Genomic DNA, 23,472 nt, shown 5'->3' with positions numbered 1-23,472 from the left:
TCTTTATGGCCCTCACTAGAAGTTTCGTGCCTGAGCAAAATTTTATGGAAAATTTCCAAAATGGTCTTTTTCATCCTTTTTTTGACACTAAAATATTACGTCGAGGATGGTACCCTCTTTTACACCATAAGCAAACATTTTATTCCGAGAATTGGTCTTGTTATTTTATAAAAGCGGTTATTTCCAAAGCGGACAATTCTTTGTCCGTGCTAACGGATCTTGAGCATGAATTGACTATGGAAATCATCTCTCGAGGTACTTCAAATTCCTATTACAAACCAAGGAGTACACCTTCGATTCACCTTTTCGATAATATCCGGCATCGATGTTTGCAACTATCCTTCACGGCGAATACAACCGAAAAACCGTATTGTTTATCGGCGATCTTTGCAAAAGAACCAATTATCGTGATCCAATGGGTAGCTCATAATGTCATCGCACGTCCAAGACTTCGAAATAACCAAACCCTCCTCCATTTACTCTGGGTGTTGCAGACTAACTGCAATGATTTTTGCATTATTAAATTTCTCTGGAATGCGATCGCACGTGCCAGAAAAAAGGCAGCCCCTTTACCAACCATTGTGACACTTACCATGATACATTGGGGTTTTTCTAGTACTTCTCCTCACACACCTCTTGAGCGGCTAACATTCTTACCATTCACTCGGTATGTAGGAGACGGATTCTCGAACCCGGCGACGCAAAGAACCATGTCGGTGCGAGGAACCAACGAAGATTGTTCCACCGACAACATCTTTCATGAAAATGCATTATGCAACGTATTTAATCCCATGGAAGGGCTTCGCTTAATTCAACAAGGACTGATGACATTATTCAAACGTCAGAACATTATTATCACCAGCCTTCTTGAATTTCAGGACCTGCGGACAATAAACGAAGAGGAACAAGCACAATTTTAGCACAGCCACAACCAATTCTTGGCAAATCACACTCTCATAATGGAGAACCACGCCGAGATTTACTAGACAGAAAGCAAAATGTTGCAACAGGCTGTTGCACGGATTGACGGCATAGAAAATCTTATAAACGGATCCCTCCCACAAAAGGATCCTCGCCGTTACTTGGGCCAATGAAACCATTTAAATTTTGCAATTTTATATTATTTATCATTTTCTTTTTATTTTTTTAATTTTCGTATGGTAATTTGTTTTTACTTAATTATTCTCATCATACTCTAATATTTGTTTATCCTTGTCTAAACAGGTCACATTTTTTCACACAATGGAAGCTCCAAAGATGATTCGAACAATCCTTCCATTCATTCTTTGAATTCTCCGGCATATGGACATCTATTCGAGAGACTACATCACTTCAAGTTGGTTGGAACTCTCTCATTCTACACCGAGCGGACATACTCCCCAGGTTTGGCAGTTTATTTTTATGATAACATGGAAGATCTACCAGCTGTCCAGGGTTTCCCTTTGAATGGGTTTACACTACGTATTGGTAACACCCGACACGCTTTTTATGAGCCAACAGTGGCTATGGCTCTAGACCTTCCTCCTCTTCAGCTAGATCTCCGATCCCCATTCAATACATGATAGAGAATGACCTTAATGACTATTCTAGGGAAGATTTTGCTGCCCGATATGGCGATGGCCTTGCCCACGTCAAAGAACGTGCCGAAGCTAGCCGATGGCCAGAATTCACTATTCCACTTGCCAGTATGACCATGAATGTTGGAACTGCCATGTTATTTATTCTTCTGAACATCATGGGAGATTGGCATTTTTCCACGGCATCAAAGGTAGCGTGTAAGACATTCCATGCATTGGCCCAGCAACGTACCACCTTCGACATTACAGAACTAGTAATTGAGAATCTTAAGAAGGCTCGGTCTTTTCGGCAACACTATATCACCCCGCCGATTCAAAGATGCGGGGATAGTGAGGACATACTTCCCTGAGTTTGCAGCCACCTTTCAGGACTGGGTAAAGGTTGACTCTATGTGTCCAACAAACAAGATAATTCGTTCCTTGCGATTTCGGACATGGACCGCCTACAAAGGTATCTTAAGAAAGTTCGTTCTTTCCCTAATGATGAAAAAATGATAGCTCATCTAGACAATGCAAAGAAGAGGAAATGGAGTGAAGTCCGAAAGCTATGATAGATTGGCGGGATGCGAAGGAATGACATTTCTACGAGGGGACGAGGCAAGGAGGGACTATCCCCGTTCAAGGTTGGGGCAATGTGAGTTGATGCATGTACATATTTGTTTTATGTTTTGATGTGAAATAAATAAATGACCTAACAGATGTGCTACTCTAACAGCGATGCTTTTACTTTTATGATGTATAATATATAGTGTGTTACAATAAATTTCGTGGAAGATGTCAACTTTATTTTTGCTCAAAGCCTCTCAGGTATACTTTTTCTTCCTCTTAACACTTTGAGGACACAGTGTCCGACTGTTTGGGGGTGGTGAGAACCTTTTGCAAAAATTAGGCATACATAGTTGTATATAGTTTACTTAATGTCTAAATAAACGTATTTAGTGACAAATTCTCGTTTCCCTTTCTATGATGAAAAATATTTAGAAATCTCCCCCTAGCATCAGAATCAGGACTTGTCCTTAAAAACTTAATTTAATACATATGCAATAGTTTTTACATCTTTTCATGAGCATTCATGCACTGACTATCATTAAATGTACACAGCCAGATAGGATTAAGGACCCACGGTTAGACAACTTAGTTTCCATATCCCGTAAGAATCTAACCAAAAGCCTCAAATGTATGATATATGAGTAATGACACGGAGGAGTAGTTCTTCGAATAGAAGTTCACACGCCTACTTACTTGATCACTACCCAAATCTTAGGCGAGAATTTAGGCCTTCTTTGGATCGATATAGCCAAAAATTCGCACCTGTAAAAAATTTTACCGCTTAGTCCCCATTGAACCTTTCATTAATCCTTTCTACTTCACCAAAAATCATTACCCATCTAGTAACCACAAATAAATAAGCCTACCTAGATGATGAGTATGAGAAATAGGATGAAGTCTTGAAAAAATGAAGAGAAAAACCTTGTCACAAATCAAAATCGGTTACTGTTTTAGGAAAAAGAAAAAGAAAATAGAAATATGTTTCCAAAAATCAAAAGGCCAAAAATCAAATCAAAGGGAATACAAAAGCTTAAAAATCCAAGTATGGAAACCCATGATTAGAAGCGGGGAAAGAAAATAAGGATTTCTAGTATAAATATCTCAAGACCTTATTCTCTCATACTTATCATTTTTTTTTGAACTTTCCATTCCATTTTCTTCTACACTACCACCTAAGCCCCATAACACCTAATAAAGACCTCTAGCTCAATTAGGAATATGATAGTGTGATAATAAGTAGTAGTTGTAACTTCTTGACCTCGGCTCCTCTAACTGTCATTGAGTATGTGAGGAAACGTGTGCCCACTGCACACTGGAGATAGCAAAGCTTGAGTGGAAAAATAAGAGAGAAATTATGTTTTGACACATACCTGTGAGAACCTAATTAAGGATGCTATCCAAAGGATCCAGAAATGGCCCTGCTCGTACATTTCATTATTAGATTACTGCATGCATGCTCATACGTAGATGTTTCAATTATTGTATGTATATTAACTTGAATTTCAAAAGAATAAAATCCTTGTTTCCCCTGCTAGTAAGATGTCTAGATACCTGAGATTAATTAAGGAAACAAGCCTTTGTTCTTGAAGTCGTTGTAGTATAAATGAAGTTTGTGAGTATCTTCTCGGAAAACTCTCTCACGAGGCTATAACTTCGTCCACTAGGGAATTCCTAGTGGTTCAATGCCTTGTTGCATCACCGGTCAATGCAACCGCACTCTGCTAAATGAGATTTAGCTTAGAACAACACATTTTGACCACTTATCGTTTTAATGTCTCTTCTTTGCTTGAGGACAAGCAAAGTGCTTTGTTTGGGGTGGTGTGATAAGCACCCAAAACTGTAATATTAAACCCCGAGACATAGCATTTTGGTCGATTATGTGTTTAATAATCATGTAATAATTATATTTTCGTTACTTTTGCGGATTCCGAATTAAAATAAATATAGTGATAAAACATGCATCGGGCACAGGAATACGGGAATAATTGAAGTTTCCCACTCGACCCCGTGAAGCCCAACAAAGCCCCGACTAAAGCCGAAGTTTCCAAAAGAAACGAACCACCGGTCTTTAACGGGTCCACATATAAAGAAGTAGCAAACTTCCGAAGCTCAAATCGGATAAATCTAGATGCCGACGTTGGCTAGTGAAGCTGCCAAGTATAGGAATACGGTAATATTTGGAATTCCCACTCAATCCCCGTGAAGCCCAACAAAGCCTGACTAGAGCTGAAGTTTCCAAAAGAACAAAACCAGTGCAGAACGGGCCCACATACAAAGAAGCATTAAACTTCCGAAGCTCGAATCGGATAAATCTAGGTGCCGACGTTGGCTAGTGAAGTGCTATATAGCGACGGGCGACGAACTCTGCAAAGGACAAAAGTCGTAAAAGCGCCAAAATCGGTATGCCAATCGACACACTAAGTGGACACACTCTGCTTGGCCCGAAAGGCATGATGAGTCGGCATAGGCAGTGGTGGCAAAGGATGGTTTCAATTTGATACCACCGGGCAAGAGAGAAGACATACCAATTCAAACCAGGTGGTTTGAATTGACATAAGCTAAAACAAAACCTTAATTTAGCAAAAGGATCTAAAATTAATACGCTTAAAACAAAGTTTTGTTTGAACCATTCAATTAGCATAAAACAAAATCTAAAACATTCACGGATCACTCCCTCGTATCGGCTATATATATGAAGGGGTCGCCTTCATTATTACCTCTTCAAAGATATTAATGCTTTAGCTACGCCTAGTTAGATTTTTCTTCTTCCGGTTCTTTTACATTTCCATTTCCATTTCGGCTTAAAATCTTCGTAAGTTATTTTACCCTTAATAACAGTCATTTCTTTTCTAGTTTAATTTCGTCCTGCATTTATTTACTTAATGTATACAACAAAGTTTTATTATTCCTTCTATGATGATGAGCTAATCCCCACTTGGGGAGGGTTATCTTTGCTTCGTGTGAAAATCCGGATTGACTTCGTTAATATTCTAGAATCACTACTTAGGAATTAGGCATAGAATTAACATCCGGTCCCAAAATGATCGAGGACTACAAAGTTGAATCAGCGATGCTCCAGACGGTCTTCGCTCTCGCGACAAAATGTCTCGTAGCGACTCTTTTGGTGTCGACAGACTCTCCAATTTGTCCAAATTGATGTGAAATCGAGCCAGGAGCTGAAATAATATACCAGAGATGAGGTATTATTGAAACTCCTTATGCTAGTGAAATGCGACCTAGAGATGTGGGCATGCACTAGGGATCAATACTCAACGTCGTCTCCGAAACGAGACGAACTAGAGATGTAGTGATTTGGTAATAAAAACTGTTGAAAAATGATTCTTGAATGAGCATGATTAACTCTCTCCCTGTTTCTCTAATTTTGTTTACCTACATTTAATCGCCGTAGTAATTTACATTACCGTTAATTTAATTAAAACCAACTAAAAAGAAACCTAAAAATCCTACTCACTAAAAGTTGTAATTTCAGTTGTGAACCTATCCGAGCCCTAAGGTTTGGGCGATCCCTTTACTCGACCTATCCTACCAATCCCAATGAGTAAGGTAACTTGACTAAAACGCATCGACTATACGGACGTTGGAATTTGGACTTTGGACTTGGGTCTTTGGACTTCGGACTTTGGACTGTGGACCTTGGACTTAAGAAAATAAGTAACTGAAAACCAAATAAACGTGTGTAAAGAGCGTTTATCAGCTACTAAACTGGTGTCACATAGGATTTTTAGAATTTTTAGCTTGTGAGCCAAATTTGGCATGCCAAAACATGAAAAACCAGTCTAATAGGTTTTTTAGCATTTTGTAGAATTGGTGAACGTACGGTAGGCTTTCTGCCGTCTATCATTATTCACTTAAAAATAAGCAGTAAAAGTGAATAGTGACAGATGACAGAGTTTTTGTCGTATGTTGCAATTTAATGCACGGGCGATAGAGTTTTTTTACCGTTTTAAATGGTTAGTCTCTGGAACTTATTTTAGCGACTACTAGACAAGGTCGGATCATCTTTAGGTGAGACATTATCCTAGCATCAAACACCAAAATTTCAATAATTTGGTATTTTTTCATCTTCAGGAGAGACACATGTTGATGAAAACACCAAAAAAAACCAAAGCAAACACTAAATCGGTCAAGTGTTTGCTTTGGTGTTGTATCAAATCTCTCTCGCAGTTTTGGAAAAACCGCGCGGTTTTTCGAACACCGCATGGGCTTGGGCTAGACAGTGGGCTTCTATGGCGCGGTGTTTCGAACACCACATGGGCTTGGCCTTCTATGACGCGGTTTATCCAAAACTGCGTGCGTGATATGAATAAAAATGATATAAATTAGGAATTGTGAAATTGTATCTAATAAGAATGATCCAAAATGATAAAAATGATAAGAATGATCCAAAATGGTAAAAATGATCCAAAACCTATGATTATGCATCTATTAAGAATGAATTGTACAATTGTTTGAGAATGAAAATGATACTAGGAATGAATTATACTCCGCTCATGTTACATATTCTTATACATCTCATATTACATAAAATTTATTTAGCTCTCTTCTTATGCCCCTTACCACTCGATGACTCTCCTTTTTCTATTTGGATGTTCAGAAGCTCCTCCTTTAAGTTCCTAACCTGAGAACCAAGATCTTCTCTGTCTGCACGAAGGTTAACTACCTCAGCCTGAAGTTCCTCATATCCCTGATGTTGTTGCGTGTACACCTGCTGAATATCTTCATATGCTTTTCGAGTCTTGTCATACGCACGTTAAGTTGGGATTGCTGATATGTTTGAGAATATGCCTCCTCTCTTTCTTATCTATAATGATACACGGCAATCCTCATCCCATCAAACATACGAACCTTGTTCTCATATCTTTCCCGAACCTCAGCCTGAAAATCCAAGAAAATACAGTGTGAGTACATATTATATATATAATGAAGAAGATAAATAAAACAACTAAACTCACTAGGGTATATTGATCAATTTGTGGCTCTAACTTATAGAAATGAGCATCAGGCACCTCAGGAATGGAAAGGTAAGTAGCCTCCCCATCAGGTCCACACACGGCAAACATTTGATGATTAGTGGTAGACATAGGAGCTGGATGATATGCATTCACAAGTTGTGGGTTGTAAACAGGCTGTGGTGGATGAGGAATACGTAGCTCACGTCTCATCCCTTCTAGGCCCACAAACTCGAAGTTGCTAGCCCAACCAACAGGGGGCAACAACAAACCCATAGAGACACGGTTCCACCATCTATAATACTGATCAGTAGTTTGCTCAACAACAAAAGAAGACGCATCTAGCCAAGGACCACCACTGGCATGAACTTCATGAACTTGAGTTCTACTCCACAACTTAGCATCACTAACATCTGGTATGGGAGCACATGGAACTCCATAACGTCCAGTCAACTGTCTCCAACATCTGTTGCCACAGTACCTAACCTTACAATCACGTGCGACAAAAACAACTCTGTGACGTGAGAACACACAAGCATGCTGCATAACTGGATCGTCAAAGGCAGTAGACAAACACCAAGGTCTCCACTCAATAGATGACAATGATCTAATATCAATCTGAGCACGAGCCATACAAACATTATTTCTAATCTGCCCCCTGTTATGAGTCAAGTGAGGCCCTGACCAACTTGCAAATCTACGGCGAGTATCAACAATCATATATATGTTAGGACAAAGACAACGGAAGTACTCATAAAAGCAAATCTCTAAAAGTCCTGTGAATCCTGCAATCTGAGGACTTTTACTTCCAAATGTCTGTGAAGATTTATTTAATGCCGCTATCAATGTGACATATACTGAGCTACCAAGGTCATAATCTCTCATATTATGCAAATTAAAACCATAAGCATAATATCCAAGTCGTACTGTAGAATGACCATTTGGAAACAAAACATGCCCAATAAAAAACATCATAAAAGCCCTAACATACATATCAACACCCTCACTACCAGGTAGAACAGTCAAAGCTAACTCCGCTCGTATATTAGGATCCAAGAGAGGTTCCATGTATGCAGTCTTAATATGAGATAGCTTAATACCAGAATAATCATAAGCATCTGCATCCAAGCGAGGAAAAATCATAAGCGTACTACTAATGTTCTCATAATTTGTATTAAAAGGTTTCAGTTGGCCTATACCGATACTCAACCCAGAAATCATGGTGAAGTCTAGTGGTGTGAACCCCAACTTCATATAAGGAAAATGAAATGTATGAGTTGTATTCCACTATCTTTCTACTAAATCAATGACCACTGCCCAATCAGTCTTCTCATAATCTACATCAACCAAAAGACCCAAAGGTATACACAAAATACTATCTCTAATATGTGCAAACTTATCCAAACTCTTAAGAACCTTCTACCACTCTCTAACACCAAGTAAAGCCGATCTAACTCGGTAGTCAATAACTTGTTGATATTATGAAAAAATAATAATGCATATAAGATAAATAATTAATTGGTCAAACTCAACTAATTAATGTATAATATTCAAAATATTTAATCAAAACTAATTAATTACCTGAGAATTAGCTACTACACTCGACACGTGTTTTGTATTACGTGTAGAAGATACAACTTGCATATCAAGTATTTCATCGGGATTAAATTGTCAATCGAAGTCGTTCAATTGATACTCAAGTACATAAGGATGTCTATCAGTCGGCGCGACATCCTCAACTTTTTCTCCCCCACTGTCTTCTACTTCCTCGGCTTCTTCTCCTCTACATCATCGCCAATGTCGCTTGTGTACTGCCAATACTCATCATCATCACTGTCAAAAGATTGAAAATGATCCATATAAAATTTCAAGAGTTTAGATAGGTTTTTGTTTTTTTTAATAAGGAAAGAGTTTATGAATTGAGAGAAAAGTTAAAAATGAATGAACCGCGGTTTTGGTCATGTATATAAAGACATAGCACGCGATGTTTGAAACACTGCGTGGTTTCTGGAAAACTGTGTGGGCTTGGGCTTCTAAGGTGGGTTTTAGTGGTGCGGTTTTGAGAAAGCTGTGTGGACTATACAACACGGTTTATCCAAAATTGCGTCATTTGATGTGAACTATTTGATATCGCTCCTGAAGTTGGTTGGTGTTTTTTTGGTTTGGTTCAAATATTTGGTGTTTTCTTAGTTTCTCTCCTAAGGATGCTCTCACAAATTTAACCGAGTATATCACATCACACCAGCCAAATTTAAGACCCTTTTAACTACCCTATTGGAATGGTTATTTGGTTTTTGGGTGCTATATTGGCCTTTGGCATAACACCCAATTGGACTTGCTATAACAAGGTGAGTTTAGAGGCCTAGGTGGGTTGGGGCGAGTTTCACCTACGTGGATAAAGGTGGGCCCATAGCAAAAACGCCGTGAAAAGTCAAAACAATCTTTAATAATAGAATAATAATAGAAAAACCAAAAAAGTCCTGTTTTCTCTCTTTAAACTTAACAAAAACTATTCATCACCATCACAGTCTTCTTCTCCTCCTCACTTTCTCACTCGGCTTTAACAGTCTTCTCCTCATATTTCATTAAACGCTTCTCAATTTGAGCTATCGAACAAGGTACGTCATCACATACTTAACCTTAAAATTTGTTTCTCTTTACATGCTATGTAAACATATATTATTATTATTATTATTATTCAATCTCATTAAAACTTGTTTTTGTTCAAATTTAGTTTATAGTATTAGGCTACTTGTTACTTGATCAGTTTGAGTACAATCATAGCTCATTTGTTGTGTTTAGTTTGAGACAGTCAGTTTTTAGAATTAAATTAGAAACCCTAGTTGGTAGTTCAAATTAGAAACTTTTGTTTGTATTGGTCTGGGGCAAAATGGGCTTTTGTTTATTTTGAGAATGAGGTGGAAATTTTACTAGTATTTGTTTTATCTTAAACAGGGAAAAGATTGTTTGTTTTGAGAATGAGGGAGTGAGGAAATTTGTAAGTGTATTTTTTGTTGTGGTTTGCGATGGCGTTGGCAGAGCAACCGTTGAAGAAAAGGAAAGTACATGAGAATGTTATTGATCCTCATGGTTTTCAGCAGAGCTTTGTATCACCTTTAACACAAGATGAAATTTTGAGGAAACAAAGAAATAAAGCAGAAGTTAGGAGCTTGTATGATTGTTATCGGAGGATTAAGTTTTGTATTTCTCAAAAAGATGCTCGACTTATGCCGGATTTCGAACAAGCTTATCTTGCTCTTATTACTGCTTCAAGAGGTATTTTTCACCACATTTTTACTTTTGGTGTTTAAATATATTGGTGATGTTTAGTAGTTGGATCTTGACAAGGAAGTGGTCTTGAATGATTTTTGTATCTCTTTGTACAATTAGGAACTATAAATTAATGTGTTGATTTAGAGAATCAAATATCTGAGTTCATGTGGAAGAAATATAGACTAGTTGAATGTATTACTATGTCACACACCCACACCCACACCCTTGTTCCTTACACAGTGGCTGTATAACTCAATACGCACTTTGCATTGACAAGATTATGCGTGGCTGTTGACATTTTTTTTTGGCCAGAGAAACCTAATCATCGGCTTTGACTTTTATGGCCTTGTGTAGCAAAACTCTTATTTGATTCCACTTATCGTTGATTTTTTTTTTTTTTTCGATATTCCACATTTTGCTTTGCAGTTGGAGAGCTATCACTCTCTTTTTCAGCTTCCAGCAAAAACTGGATGCATATCTGTACCAAAGTTAGAATTCAGATCGTTATCATTAGCATTACTAGTAGCCTTGTGGAATGGATTTTCCACAAAAAAAGATGTTTAACATCAATTTATGCTCACTAATGACTTCTCAGGTTGCACAAGTGCACAACGGATATTGGCTGAACTTATTCCTCGATATGCATCTCATTGCCCAACTGCTCTTGAGGCTGCTGCTAAAGTAGCCATTAATATGTATAGTTGGAACTTTTCTATGATACTAAATGGAGATGATTCTGATGGGGTTGCATTGCTGACGGCTAAAGCCTGTGTTATTGGTCTAGTCGATATCTGTTGCGCTGCTGCATCAGAGGCACCGACATCATCTGTTATCCGAGGCATCTGCTCTGCAGTTTTTGTCAATGTGCTTACATTCTTCATCTCCTCATTTGAAGGGAAGGATATTTATCAAATTGATAATGAGGACATTGCAAAATTGCAAGATTTGTCAGATTGTTTCTCCGAGCTGAAGCAAAAAGTAGAAAGTGAAGATGAATCTCCATTGTCCAAATTATTCAAGTTCCGAGTCCTTAGCATGATCAGAATCTTCTTTTGCTGTCCTAAGAATTTGATTGAAGCTTGTTTTGAGCTCTTCAAATCCAGTTCAGCAGATGTAGGGTTGTTCAAAGGAGGAAATTACTTTTTACGGCAGATCACAAGCCAGATTCCTTCTGCTGATGAAACTTGTGCAGAAAAGACAGGGGACGGGGACGAGGCTACATCATGTATGGATTCTGCTGAGGCAACTGTAGAAGGGGTTCAAATTAGTACTGATAGGCTATTATCAGATGAAAAACGAATTTCTGCGGATGCATCATTAGTTACAAAGAATTGTCTGGTGGGAATGGTAATACTTGGACTTATGGCTTAGTTTCTTAATAAATGCAACTCTGTTTTATCATATTAAATTCGGTTTGCAGTGTATGGTCATTGTTATCGGTCTCTCGCTTATCTTTGCCATCTGAATTGGTTTAACAACTGCTTCGCACGTTTATCTTTTGAATTGAATTTCATGGTCCACTCAATTTGAAAGTTAAACATTCTTTTCTGTTATGGCATGTTAACGTAACACTAAAAGTAATGTAACACTAAAAGTGTTGCATTCTGCTTAATAATAATGGCTCTAGGCACTCCGATACTTATTTCGGACACTGTCATTTTCTAGGAAATAATCTTGTTTGTATAATCAGAAGTTTCAAACAGTGATCTATAATGCTTAAAATTTTCCATGTGGATTTTCTAGAATTACAAGTTGTGGACCTCATAAACAAAAATCTTGATGATATGTGTTCCCACTTTCATTGTTTTCCAACTCCTTCCGCTTTAAGTGCTTACAATACATTATGACTGTAACAATATTTGAGATTTACAGGCTCTTACTAAAGATCCATCCTTGAGACACTGGATTCTTTTGAAGTATAAGAAGTTATGCAAGTCAGTGTGTTCTCAAGCTGCATCAGATATTTCATCTGCTTTTGAAGGGACATTCCAATCTTTCAGAGACGTGCTCAAGGAAGTAGATAGCGAAGAAGAAAGTAACGAGGACATCTCTGATCCATCTATGTGCATTAGTCGACACTATTTGATTCCTAGGATACATGAAAACTCCAGTGAACAGTCTGACAAGGATCGCCCTCCAAGGGTGTATAATGCATTGATTAGTTGTGCTCTTAATGAAGACAGGGAGTTTGACGATAAACTTTCTGGTCGGCCTGGGAAACACTGGGGTGGGGTAGCTCCTCCCAGGATTGATAGCCAATCATTCAACTTGAGTCACGAGTCGGAAGGTTCATGGTCTGTGAAAGATATGGAGATTAGAGAACGAGGAAATTCATGTCATGAAGTGCAATCAAAGAGAGGCAGCAATTTTCTTTCACCTGTCAACAAAACTGTGGATAGTAGGAATGATGGAATTGAAAGTGGAAACCATCTGGTTCGGACTGAGAAGAATCAAGTTTCAAATGATTTGAGTTCACCAGCCATGAGATCTGCCAGTGGAAGTGTATCTAATTTTTTGGCTTCGCCTGACCAACATTCATCCTTACATTACCATTCTTCTAATCCGACTGTGTGGTATTTTGATGGCAATTCTGCAGCCATGGGTGTCTTTTCAGCCTCAAAACAACTTTGGTTGGGTTCTCTAGGTTCTGATGTGTCGGAAACTGGAGTTAGATTTCAAGTTGAGAAATTTGGTCCAATAGAACAATTCATGTTCTTTCCTATCAAAGGATTTGCTTTGGTTGAGTACATGAACATTATGGATGCTGTTAAAGCTCGTGAATATATGCGGGGATCTTCTCCTTGGGGTGCCCGTCTGCAAGTTAAGTTTTTAGATGTAGGGTTGGGGAGTAGAGGATCTATTAATGGTGTGGCAGTTGGTTCCAGTTGCCATGTCTATGTTGGAAATGTCTCAAGCCAATGGATAAAAGATGAGATCTTGCATGAAGTGACGAAGGTCGGTTTCAGGACACGCATGGTTTCTGATCTTACCAGTGAAAATGCGTTGCTGATGGAGTTTGAGGCGGCCGAAGAAGCTGCCATTGTTATGGGGCGTCTGAGGCAGCAGCGCAAGGAAAATGGGAATTATATATCATTAACTAGAAGCTTGAGTTCTAGTGATGGTACATCAGATGTTTCAAGGTGTCATATGGATGGTGCAAGATTTAATCGTACTCCTGTTGGTACTGAGATAAGAAGCAATAACTCAGTTAACATGCCTACTAGTCTTACAGGATCACCTCGTGTTCCAACTGAGCTTGATCCTAATGAAAATTGTAGAATGAGGATGTCTCAGTTATCTTCATATGTTTTATCTTTATCTTCAAAATACAACATATCGAGAAACTGTCATGCAATTATCTCAAGGGATGAAATCAGAATGCCAACCAACACTCTCTGGATAAATTTACCACATATTAGCTCTACCTTCCTCACTGATGATGAGCTAATGGCTGTCTGCAGTCATGCTGTGGGAAATGTTGGATCTGCTGTCAAACTGACAAGGGAAAATATGCAGATGAGTTCCTGCTGGTATGTTGAATTTAACAGTGTAGATGCAGCAATGACGGCTATGAAGAATCTTCGGAGTTGTCCTGGCATGTTCTTTCAGATTGAGTTCAGGTATAGGTTCTTAACCTTGGATTAAATTGTGGAAAGCATGCGTACTCTGATACTCGCAACTTGCTTAGCAGTTAATATCTTGGTGTACTGACATTTAACATGGTAACATTTACCTATTCTTATATGAATGCAACTTATTGCTCTATTTTGATGATAGGGTTAGTTAGACATACCCCCTCAAAAAAAAAATATTTCCACGCCCCGTCCAGGTCAACACATCTTGACCGTTATCTCCATGGTCGTGGTCAACTGTAGTGAAAGTGTTGTATTGGGGTATTTTCACTACAATTGACCACAGAGATAACAATCAAGATGTGTTGACTTGGACTGGTCGTGAAAATGTGGGGGGGGAGACATAAAGCTAAAACAATGTGATAAATGACAGATGATTGGCAGACAGAAAAGGTCTACACCAACTAAAAAAATTATGGTGGATGACTCACCTGTCTACAAGCTTGTGCAGTTAAATCGCTACTCGGTCGCTACTCGTTTGAAGAGTGAGTAGGTGTAATCGGTTGGGGATTAATCGGCATTAATTGGGCGACTTTTCATAACACTATATTTCTTTACAAATACTTGTTAAATATATTTAACTTTGAAATACCAATATGATGGAGCCAATTAAGAACCCAATCAATCAATAAACAATTAAAACACTCAATCAACTAAAATAAATATGATTAAAGTATAGAACTTTATAGAATCGAGGGTTGATCGAATCGGCGAAATGTTGAGTTCGATGTTTAACATTGAAATAGTTGAAATAGTAAACACAAGTACTCGGCTAATCGGCTAAATGGCACGTATTAATCAGCTAATCGGGGCTAATCGGCTGAGTACTCGGGGAGTTTTTTAGCCCGATTGTGATCGGGGATTAAATTGTTAATCAGGTCGGCTAAGCAGCAGTAGCAAGTACTCACCGATTACTCGGCGAGTACTCAACGATTTAATAGCCCAGCTACTAGCCCATTTCTGTCTTGCCTATTATTTGTTATTAGGAGACCGTTTTGGGTTGAGTTGGAAGATACAAGAATTTTGCCAATGCCTTGATGGTCTGATACTTCTTTTGTTTAAAGAGTTCCGACTTCGTCTTCTACTGTAAGTCTTAAAGATGCAGACTTACGATTTATTACTTTTGTATTCTGTTGTTTAAGTTTCTCTACGTACTTCGGGTTTGTAGTGATCCACCCCAAACTCATGAGCTATGCACCTCTGCAGCATACCCCCTTGGGCAATACCGACGGGGAACTTGTGTAACTGCATAATTGTGCTGGATGATACTCTTGTTATGTTTTACGAGCAACTCCATCTGTATAACGTGTTCAGTAACTGTTTATAACTGAAGGTGTCTAGTGGCCTACTGCTCAAGCATTTGGAGATTGGGCCCAAGGTCTTGGGATCAAATCCCACCTTAGTGGGGAAAGGGGGATTGAAGAGTTTAAGGGAATAAAATTGTAGCTATCCTAGAAAAGAAAAGAAAAATGTTCATTGACAAATTGTATGGGCTAGCTTTTTGGGGAATTATAGTCAGCTAATGATACCAAAGACTGAACTGCTTTATGTGTCTTCGTTCTCATCATATATTTTGTTTTTATGGCTTGGACAGTCAACCAGGAAAAAATCATAGCATCCCCTTCATAAATAGATCTGAGAGTGGCACTCATGAACTTACACACCCTAGGGTGGACTCTGAGAATCGTGGAACTATGGGACAAAGTGGGCAAGCGTTTCCCATGAACTGGACTAGTTCTGGTTGCACGGAGATGACGGAAACTGTATCAGGTAACTATGCAGTCATTGATGGTCCTAACAGTAACATGGCAGTTAAGATCTCACAAGCAAGTAAAATTCTATTGCAAAATGCTAAATCTTTTCTTTTTTGGTCGTGCCCCCCACGGATTTTGTTCTTGAAATGTCAGGTCACGCTGCTTCTCATGTTGGTGGACAAATGTGGGCTTACAACAAACCTGAAACTGAGCTGCAGAATTCAGCTGCAGTGAGCATTCAACGCTCACCCATGGTCACACAGGGGCCTCCGGTATTGCCACCACAGCCGCATCAAGGACCGCCCTTCATGCGGCCTGTTTACCTTGCTCCAGGTAATTCTTGGGATGGTCACACTGTAAATCATCCTTTTCCTTCGAACCACTTCACCCCTAACGTAAGGCCTAGTAACTTCCATGTTAATGTGGGTGCGGCACCTTTCATACCTCCCTCCGTGACTCCACTAGCAGCGGTTCCAGGAGGCTCAATGCATCATGTTGACCACATAGTTACCAGGCCAATTATGCCTCCTATTTCACCTGTTCCTCCTCCAAACATGGGACCACCATTGCCTCCTTCTCCACCTCCTTTGCCAATGTCTCAGCCACCTATGGTTCCACCTCCACCCAGTTCTCCTCCTCCACTTCCTTCTCCTTTTGAACCTCCTAACTTAGATAACGCTGGACAAGGTCAGTGGCAGGGGGTACTATGTAAAAGTGGGGTTCATTATTGTACACTTTATGCACATAGAGAGGACTCTGATGCTTGCAAGTACTCAAATGCCATTTCTGAGCCTGCAGGGTAAGGATTTTCAGTTCCTTGATAAGCTGGTGACACTCAATATAGCTCATTTTCATGACCACTCATTATTATGGGTACTTGATACAGATGGCCTGCTAGACTGGATGTAACAAAGCGCACAGATTTTCAGCATGTGAAGTCAACATTTACAAACACTCCGCCACATAAAGTGAGTTACTACTAAAGTACAGTATAGTCCACTGTGCTTATCCCTTGAAAGGGATGAACTATATTTGATTTTTTATTTTGACTTTTGATTTTTTGAATGGCTCCCATTATGTGTTTTGCCCTAATTTTTCAACGTGGAATGTAGAGAGAGGTCTGTCGGCTGCTCCCTTCTACCTCAGGGGATCTTAAAGGGGTAAGTTTTCATTTTCTCAGGTTGAAATTTAACTTTGTTGGGTCCAACTTATTGAGATTTATAGCTGCTGATATTGGCGACTATTGTCGTTTAGGGTTAATGGCCTGCTCGCTTTCTCACATTATTCTTATATGCAGTTTCAAGATTTCATATCATACTTAAAGCAGAGGGAATGCGCAGGAGTGATCAAGATCCCAGCAGTAAACTCCATGTGGGCAAGACTATTGTTTATTCTTCCCTATTCTCATGATACTTGCTCTATGCTGGCCATTACTCCTCATCCATCAGAGTGCCTTATTGCTTTAGTTTTGCCGAAGGAAACAAGTTTCGAATGGGTATAAAAGTCATAACATATGGTAGTTTATCATCAGTTCTTACTAGAGAATGCTTAATGCTGTAGAACTTAGCTTGGTTACAAAAATGACCTATTTGTGGCACTAAAATACGAAAACTGTACTTCGGAAAATGAAGGTCAAAACTTCACCCCAAGTGTATAGCGAAATCCCATTAGTAACCTGCAATGTAAAGTAGTGTTTTATTGTATCAAATGACTTGTGATTACTTGGTTACAAAAATACAACAATGGCCCATTTCCGGTCTGTAAATGTGTTGTTAACTGTTAGTTTCGGTTTTTATGTGATAATTATTTAAAATACTAGCATTGTTGAGCCGATTTTGTTACTTGCATAATATGTGCAATTGTTCACTGAGAATACTTTAGGTGATTCCATCGGGCACTCATCAAATTGGATTGGGCAACCCCTCAAAAGAAAAGAAATTTTACAAATTTGCCATTTTACAAGTTTGCCATCAAAGCCCAAGCCCATCAACCAATTCAACCGGTATCGCCAAAACGAACCCTCCGGGTCGTTTCTGTTTACAATCAAACGACATGGTCATGTCGTAAGTCGTTTGAGTATACACACAAATGACATGGTCATGTCGTTTGAGTGCACACTCAAACTACGTGATCACATCATTTGTGTGTACACTCAAACGACTTGGCCAAGTCGTTTGAGTGTAAACTCAAACGACATGACCATGTCGTTTGAGTGTTAGTTTGAGTTTGAGTTACACTCAAACTACATGGCCAAGTCGTTTGAGTATACACTCAAACGATATGGACAAAGTCGTTTGAAGTGTTACTCACACTAACACTCAAACTACGCGGCAATATCGTTTGAGTGTATACTCAAACTACATGACCACGCCGTTTGAGTGTACACTCAAACTACATGGTGGCAGCGTGGTTTGAGTATACACTCAAACGATATGGCCAGGTAGTTTGAGTGTTAGTGTGAGTAACACTCAAACGACTTGTCCATGTAGTTTGAGTATACACTCAAACGACGTGGTCATGTAGTTTGAGTATACACTCAAATGACATGGCGCCAGCGTGAGTGTACACTTTGGCCGCGCAGAAGTTTGAGTGTTATTGCTCTCAACACTCAAACGACTTGTCCATGTAGTTTGAGTATACACTCAAACGATTTGGTCACGTGTTTTAGAGTGTACACTCAAATGACGTGGACATGCACTCAAACGATTCCAAACGCACTCAAACGATTTCAATTGAATTAAAAAAATTGAAATCCGATTTAAAAAATTGGGTTAGAAACAACACAATTACATCAATAAAACTACATGCACTCTTTATCTGTTATGACATAGTATCTTTATAACCAAGTTAAAACATGTAATCAAACATGTTAAAATCTAAAATAATAATTTGTTTCATATCTAAACTTATTATTATTTTTTTTTTCAATTGTGAATCATAAACTAGTTTAGGGTTTGGAGTTCAGAGTTCAGGGTTTAGAAATTTCGTGACATAGTATCTTTATAACCAAGTTAAAAAATGTAATCAAACATGCTAAAATCTAAAATAATATTTTGTTTTATATTTAAACTTGTTATTATTATTATTTTTTCAGTTGTGAATCATAAACTAGTTTGGGGTTTGGAGTTCAGAGTTCAGGGTTTAGAAATTTCGTACCAACATATTTCACTTAATCATTTGAAATAATAATTTGTTTTATATCTAAACTTGTTATTTTTAATTTTATTTTTAAAATTGTGAATCATAAACTAGGTTGGGGTTTAGGGTTTAGGGTTTAGAGTTGTTTACAAATTTTGTACTAACATATTTTACTTAATTATTCAAAATAATAATTTGTTTTATTTATAAACTTATTATTTTTTATTTTCTTTTTCAAATTTTGAATCATAAACTAGTTTGGGGGTTTGGGGTTTGGGTTTAGGGTTTAGGGTTTACAAATTTCGTACCGACATAAAAAAAAAATTAATTTCAAACATATTTCACTCAATTATCCAAATCTAAAATAATAATTTGTTTTATATCTAAACTTGTTATTTTCCATTTTTTTTTATTCAATTGTAAATAATAAACTAGTTTGGGGGGTTTACAAATATATTTCACTCAATTATTCGAAATATATCAAAATTTCAAATATATATAGAATACTCATTCACTCAGTTTAGAGTTTAGGGTTTACATAGAATACTCAAGTTTCTCTACATACTCAAGTTTCTCTAAATGGAACATGAAGATGAAGAAGAAGTATTTGAGGTAATGTTTGAGGTACAACAACAAATTAGAGAAGAACAACAAATTAGAGAAGGAGAAAATAGAAGATATGTTGAAAGTGAAGAAGTGGAACAAAATGTTGAAAGTCAAGGTGAAGAATTTGAAGATCACGACAAGTCGAAAGCAAATGAAATGCCGAAAATCGTCGACGACAAAGTGCAAACCTAAATAATGAGGTAACACTTGATTAAAATGAATACAAAACACTTGATTGATTGAATGAATGAATGAATGGATGTAAAATGAATGAATGCAAAACCCGCCCAAACGACATGGTCGGGTCGTTTGGGAACACTATCAAACGACATGGTCGTGTAGTTTGAGAACACTACGTAATCCACATGGCGGTGTAGTTTGAGAACACTACTGAAATCCACATGTCCGGGTTGTTTGATTACACTATAGGACTACATGGTGGGTCGCTTTGGTAAAACTATAGAACGACTTCTCCGTGTCGCTTGGGGACACTATAGAACTACATGGTCGGGTCGTTTGGACCCTCTATGAAACTACATGGTCGGGTCGTTTGGACTAAATTTAATTAAAAGTTTTTTTTGTGACTTTGAAACTAAATGCAAATTGTTTGAGACTCTTGTTTTATTTTTCTATATGTAGAATTCTTTTGCCGCTATCCGAACCGATCCTCTGCAAACTCGAATGATGTGGATTGTCAACCGATTTTAAGTGATACAACATAAATTTTACTACACGGAAGAGGTATGATTGAGTAGGCATTGATTTTATTTTTTTTAAAAAAATTCTAAATATAATTTTATTAGTGTATTAATAATAGTTGTTGTTTTTTATGTGTTTAGGTCTTTCATACACGTAGCGAGGCAATCGGTTGGGCAACCGCTAGAGGAAGACAAGTTAATGTTGTTGTGGTCATTGAAAAGTCGGAGTGTGCCAAAGGAAACCGAGTAGCAAGATTGAATTTGGCTTGCGAGTGCTCGGGTGTGTATCGGTCACACAAGAAGGAAGGCGAAGAGAGGGCTAATAAGAGAAGGTTGGGAACCAAGAAATCGGGATGTCCATTTAAGTTAAAAGGTGTTTTCCAACGCGGCACTGTCGATAGTTGGAAAATTGTCGCTCTTAATGGTGTTCACAACCATCCATCAAGCGAAGACCCTTGAAGGACATGCATTTGCTACCGACTAACCGCTCCAGAGTTTGAGTATTTGTCGAGATGAGTAAGTGTGGAATAAAACCTAAACAAATATTGATTCCATCAAGAATAGGTATCATGATAACATCTCTAGTATATCCCAAGTCTACACCGCAAGGCGTATGGTGAGGAAATCGATATGAACGGTCTCACACAATTGCGAGATTGCGGAGTTGTTAGCAAAAGAACATTATTTTGAGGAGTTGAGACAGATGAGAATACCGAGGAGATAACGGATTGTTATGGGCCCATCCGTAGGTGTTAAGTTGGCTCGGATTTTTCCAACAGTTTTCATGTTAGACGCTACCTACAAAACTAACAGGTATCGGTGGCCTTTCGTACAGTTTGTTGGGGTGACTTCAACGTGGAAATCTTTCACCGTGTGTCAGTCTTTGCCGGTCACAAAACAACAATCGACTATGAGTGGGCCCTGCATTATTTTAGTGGCTTGCTTGGTGACATAAGCCCATTTGTGATCGTGTCTGACAGGGACTTAGCCCTGATGAGTGCCGCTGATAGAGTTTTCCCTAACGCACACAAGCATCTATGTAGATGGCATATCGCTACGTGCGTCCTTTCAAAATGTTACGATATTTTTCCAACTACGTAACTTGTAGAGAAGGCCCAGTTCTCGTGGAACACCAGAGTCAAATCGAAGACGAGGTTATTTTCCAAACAAGTATGGGATGCTTTGGAAAAATATTACGTGGTTGAGTACTCCAATTTTGTTTGTTATTTACGGAGAGACTTGGTTTCCTCACGTGGATCGATTCAGATATTGTTGGACCGACCAACACATTCACTTTGGGAGTACAACGACCAATAGAGTTGAAGGGTCTCATGCTCTCGGTGAAGCGTGTACTAGGAAATGCAAACCGCCATGATTTTTTGAGTATGTTTAGCTTAATCCACCCAATTCATCTAGAGATCCGGATGTCCAAGATTAGAGCTACCTTCGAGAGAAGTATGATTGTAACTCAAAGACCACCACCGATTCCTTTGTTTCGCGAACTCGGAGGCCTTGTCTCACGCAAGTGTTTAGACTTGTTATTTGAAGAAATAGATACCCACGTAAAGCGTGTTAAAGATGGAGAGATAAGGTGTTGGTGTTATTTATGCACGAGCCATGGACCGCCATATGCTCATGAATTAATTGAGTTTGAAGAGCAAGAGCGGTCCATCCCTTTGATCGCTATCGACCCCTTTTGAAAACATTGTCCGCTTTTCCCAATGTGTCACTGGTGTTGGTCCCGATGTTGCACCTTCATGGACTTGTTCATGAATAGGTTTGCAATGGTTTCAAGAAGAGAGCGAGGGTTATGATTAGGAAGCTTATGGAGATTGCCGCATTCGTAAAAGTACATGGCTAGTACCGCCTTTGTGAGGAAGCAAAACCAAAGGTCGGCCGAAAGGTAGCCGCAGCAGAAAAAGCTTCAAACCGAGATGATAACTCTTCAAAGCGAGATCCATCTCATTTTGAACATTCTCAACGTGACCATGAAGAGTGGGTCTCGTCACAGCCAAACACTACGCCTACCCAAAACACCCACACTCACCAAGAAAGAAGTCTTCTCCAAAACTACCAACCCAAAACATCCACACCACACCAACAAATAAGCCTTCTCCAAAAACACCAAAAACAACCACACCAAGAAATAAACCTTCTCCCAAAACACCAAAAACAACCACACCACAAAATAAGCCTTCTCTAAAAACAGTCACACCACGAAATGTGAGAGATGGCTTAGACTTTGGAAAGACGAGGGGTCCTAAGGATTACGGGTTGGATATTCCTGAAGAAATGCATAAATACATTGTTAGAGTCCATGACCCTGTTGGCGATGGCAACTGCGGTTATAGAGCTTTCTGCATTGCATTAGGAAGAAGTCAAGAAGAATGGCCACAGATGAGAAGGGAGTTGTACGAAGAGCTTACTGACAACCTCCCCCTTTATTGTACTTTGTACAATCAAAGTGAGGTTTTTTATTCGATGAAGGAAATCCTACATGAAGAAGGTTACGCACCCTTAAATAAGTGGATGAGCATGCCTTTTGCTGGATACTTATTTGCTTCAAGATTTAATGTTGTCCTTATGCATTTAGGAGCTCGTCAGTGCTTCCTTCTCATGCCGCCGAAACCAAGCAAATCCCGAGAGAGTGACCCAAGTGTTGGTTGGGTCATGGAAATCATTTTGTTGGTGGAAATCATTTTGTCAATGTTGAACTTGTTGAAGATTGTCCGTTCCTCCAAAGAATGCAATTGCAATTTATGGCTTAGAGCTCGATATGATATTGGGAAAAAGTTGGAATTTGGCCTTGATCGACTAAGCAATTGCAATTTATGGCATTGAACATTCCCAATTTAATATGGGAAAAGGAGCTTGATTTTAAGACCCAACATTTGACATGTTATCGACTAAGTTGTTTGTATGTTGTCGATATGATATTTTGATGTAATTTGTATTTTGATGTAATTTGGAACAAATGTAATTTGATTTGATTTTTTGGTTAGGATTTTGATTTGATTTGAAAATAAAGAAACGACATGAACAAGTCCTTTTGCCTTTAGACCAAACGATGTGGCCATGTCGTTTGGCCAAATTTTTGAGACCAAACGATGTGGGTGGGTTTTATTTGAGATTAAAAGAGAACGATCCGATTTGAAATAATGTTCGGTCGCTTTGGTATAAAGGAAAAACGAATCATTGAGGTCGTTTTGGCCTTTATGCCAAACGATGCTTGGGTGGTCGATTTGGAAAAAAAAAAATCAAAATTCATTTTGTTT

General features: G+C 38.6%; 1 protein-coding gene across 1 annotated transcript; it reads left to right on the top strand.

Moving 5' to 3' along the window:
• The first annotated feature begins 9,575 nt into the window (after nucleotides 1-9,575).
• LOC147491307 (nucleic acid binding protein) lies at nucleotides 9,576-17,570 on the top strand. The gene is made up of 9 exons (XM_086566019.1): nucleotides 9,576-9,714; nucleotides 10,052-10,372; nucleotides 10,965-11,716; nucleotides 12,242-13,989; nucleotides 15,596-15,771; nucleotides 15,909-16,554; nucleotides 16,642-16,723; nucleotides 16,868-16,915; nucleotides 17,053-17,570. Exons 2-9 carry the CDS (start codon nucleotides 10,123-10,125, stop codon nucleotides 17,254-17,256), a joined length of 3,906 nt encoding a protein of 1,301 aa, XP_086422145.1. The 5' UTR covers nucleotides 9,576-9,714; nucleotides 10,052-10,122; the 3' UTR covers nucleotides 17,257-17,570.
• Nucleotides 17,571-23,472: the final 5,902 nt, after the last annotated feature.

The sequence above is a fragment of the Coptis chinensis genome, chromosome 6 (assembly GCF_015680905.1).
Source record: "Coptis chinensis isolate HL-2020 chromosome 6, ASM1568090v1, whole genome shotgun sequence".
NCBI lineage: Eukaryota > Viridiplantae > Streptophyta > Magnoliopsida > Ranunculales > Ranunculaceae > Coptis > Coptis chinensis.
This window is presented reverse-complemented; position numbering and strand designations above follow the sequence as displayed.

Excerpts from the sequence above, each read along its gene's own strand:
- LOC147491307 (XM_086566019.1), top strand. The coding sequence starts at position 10,123 with ATGGCGTTGGCAGAGCAACCGTTGAAGAAAAGGAAAGTACATGAGAAT. Across the intron at positions 13,990-15,595 it reads TTCTTTCAGATTGAGTTCAG|TCAACCAGGAAAAAATCATA; the intron begins GTATAGGTTCTT and ends TGGCTTGGACAG. Across the intron at positions 15,772-15,908 it reads GATGACGGAAACTGTATCAG|GTCACGCTGCTTCTCATGTT; the intron begins GTAACTATGCAG and ends TTGAAATGTCAG.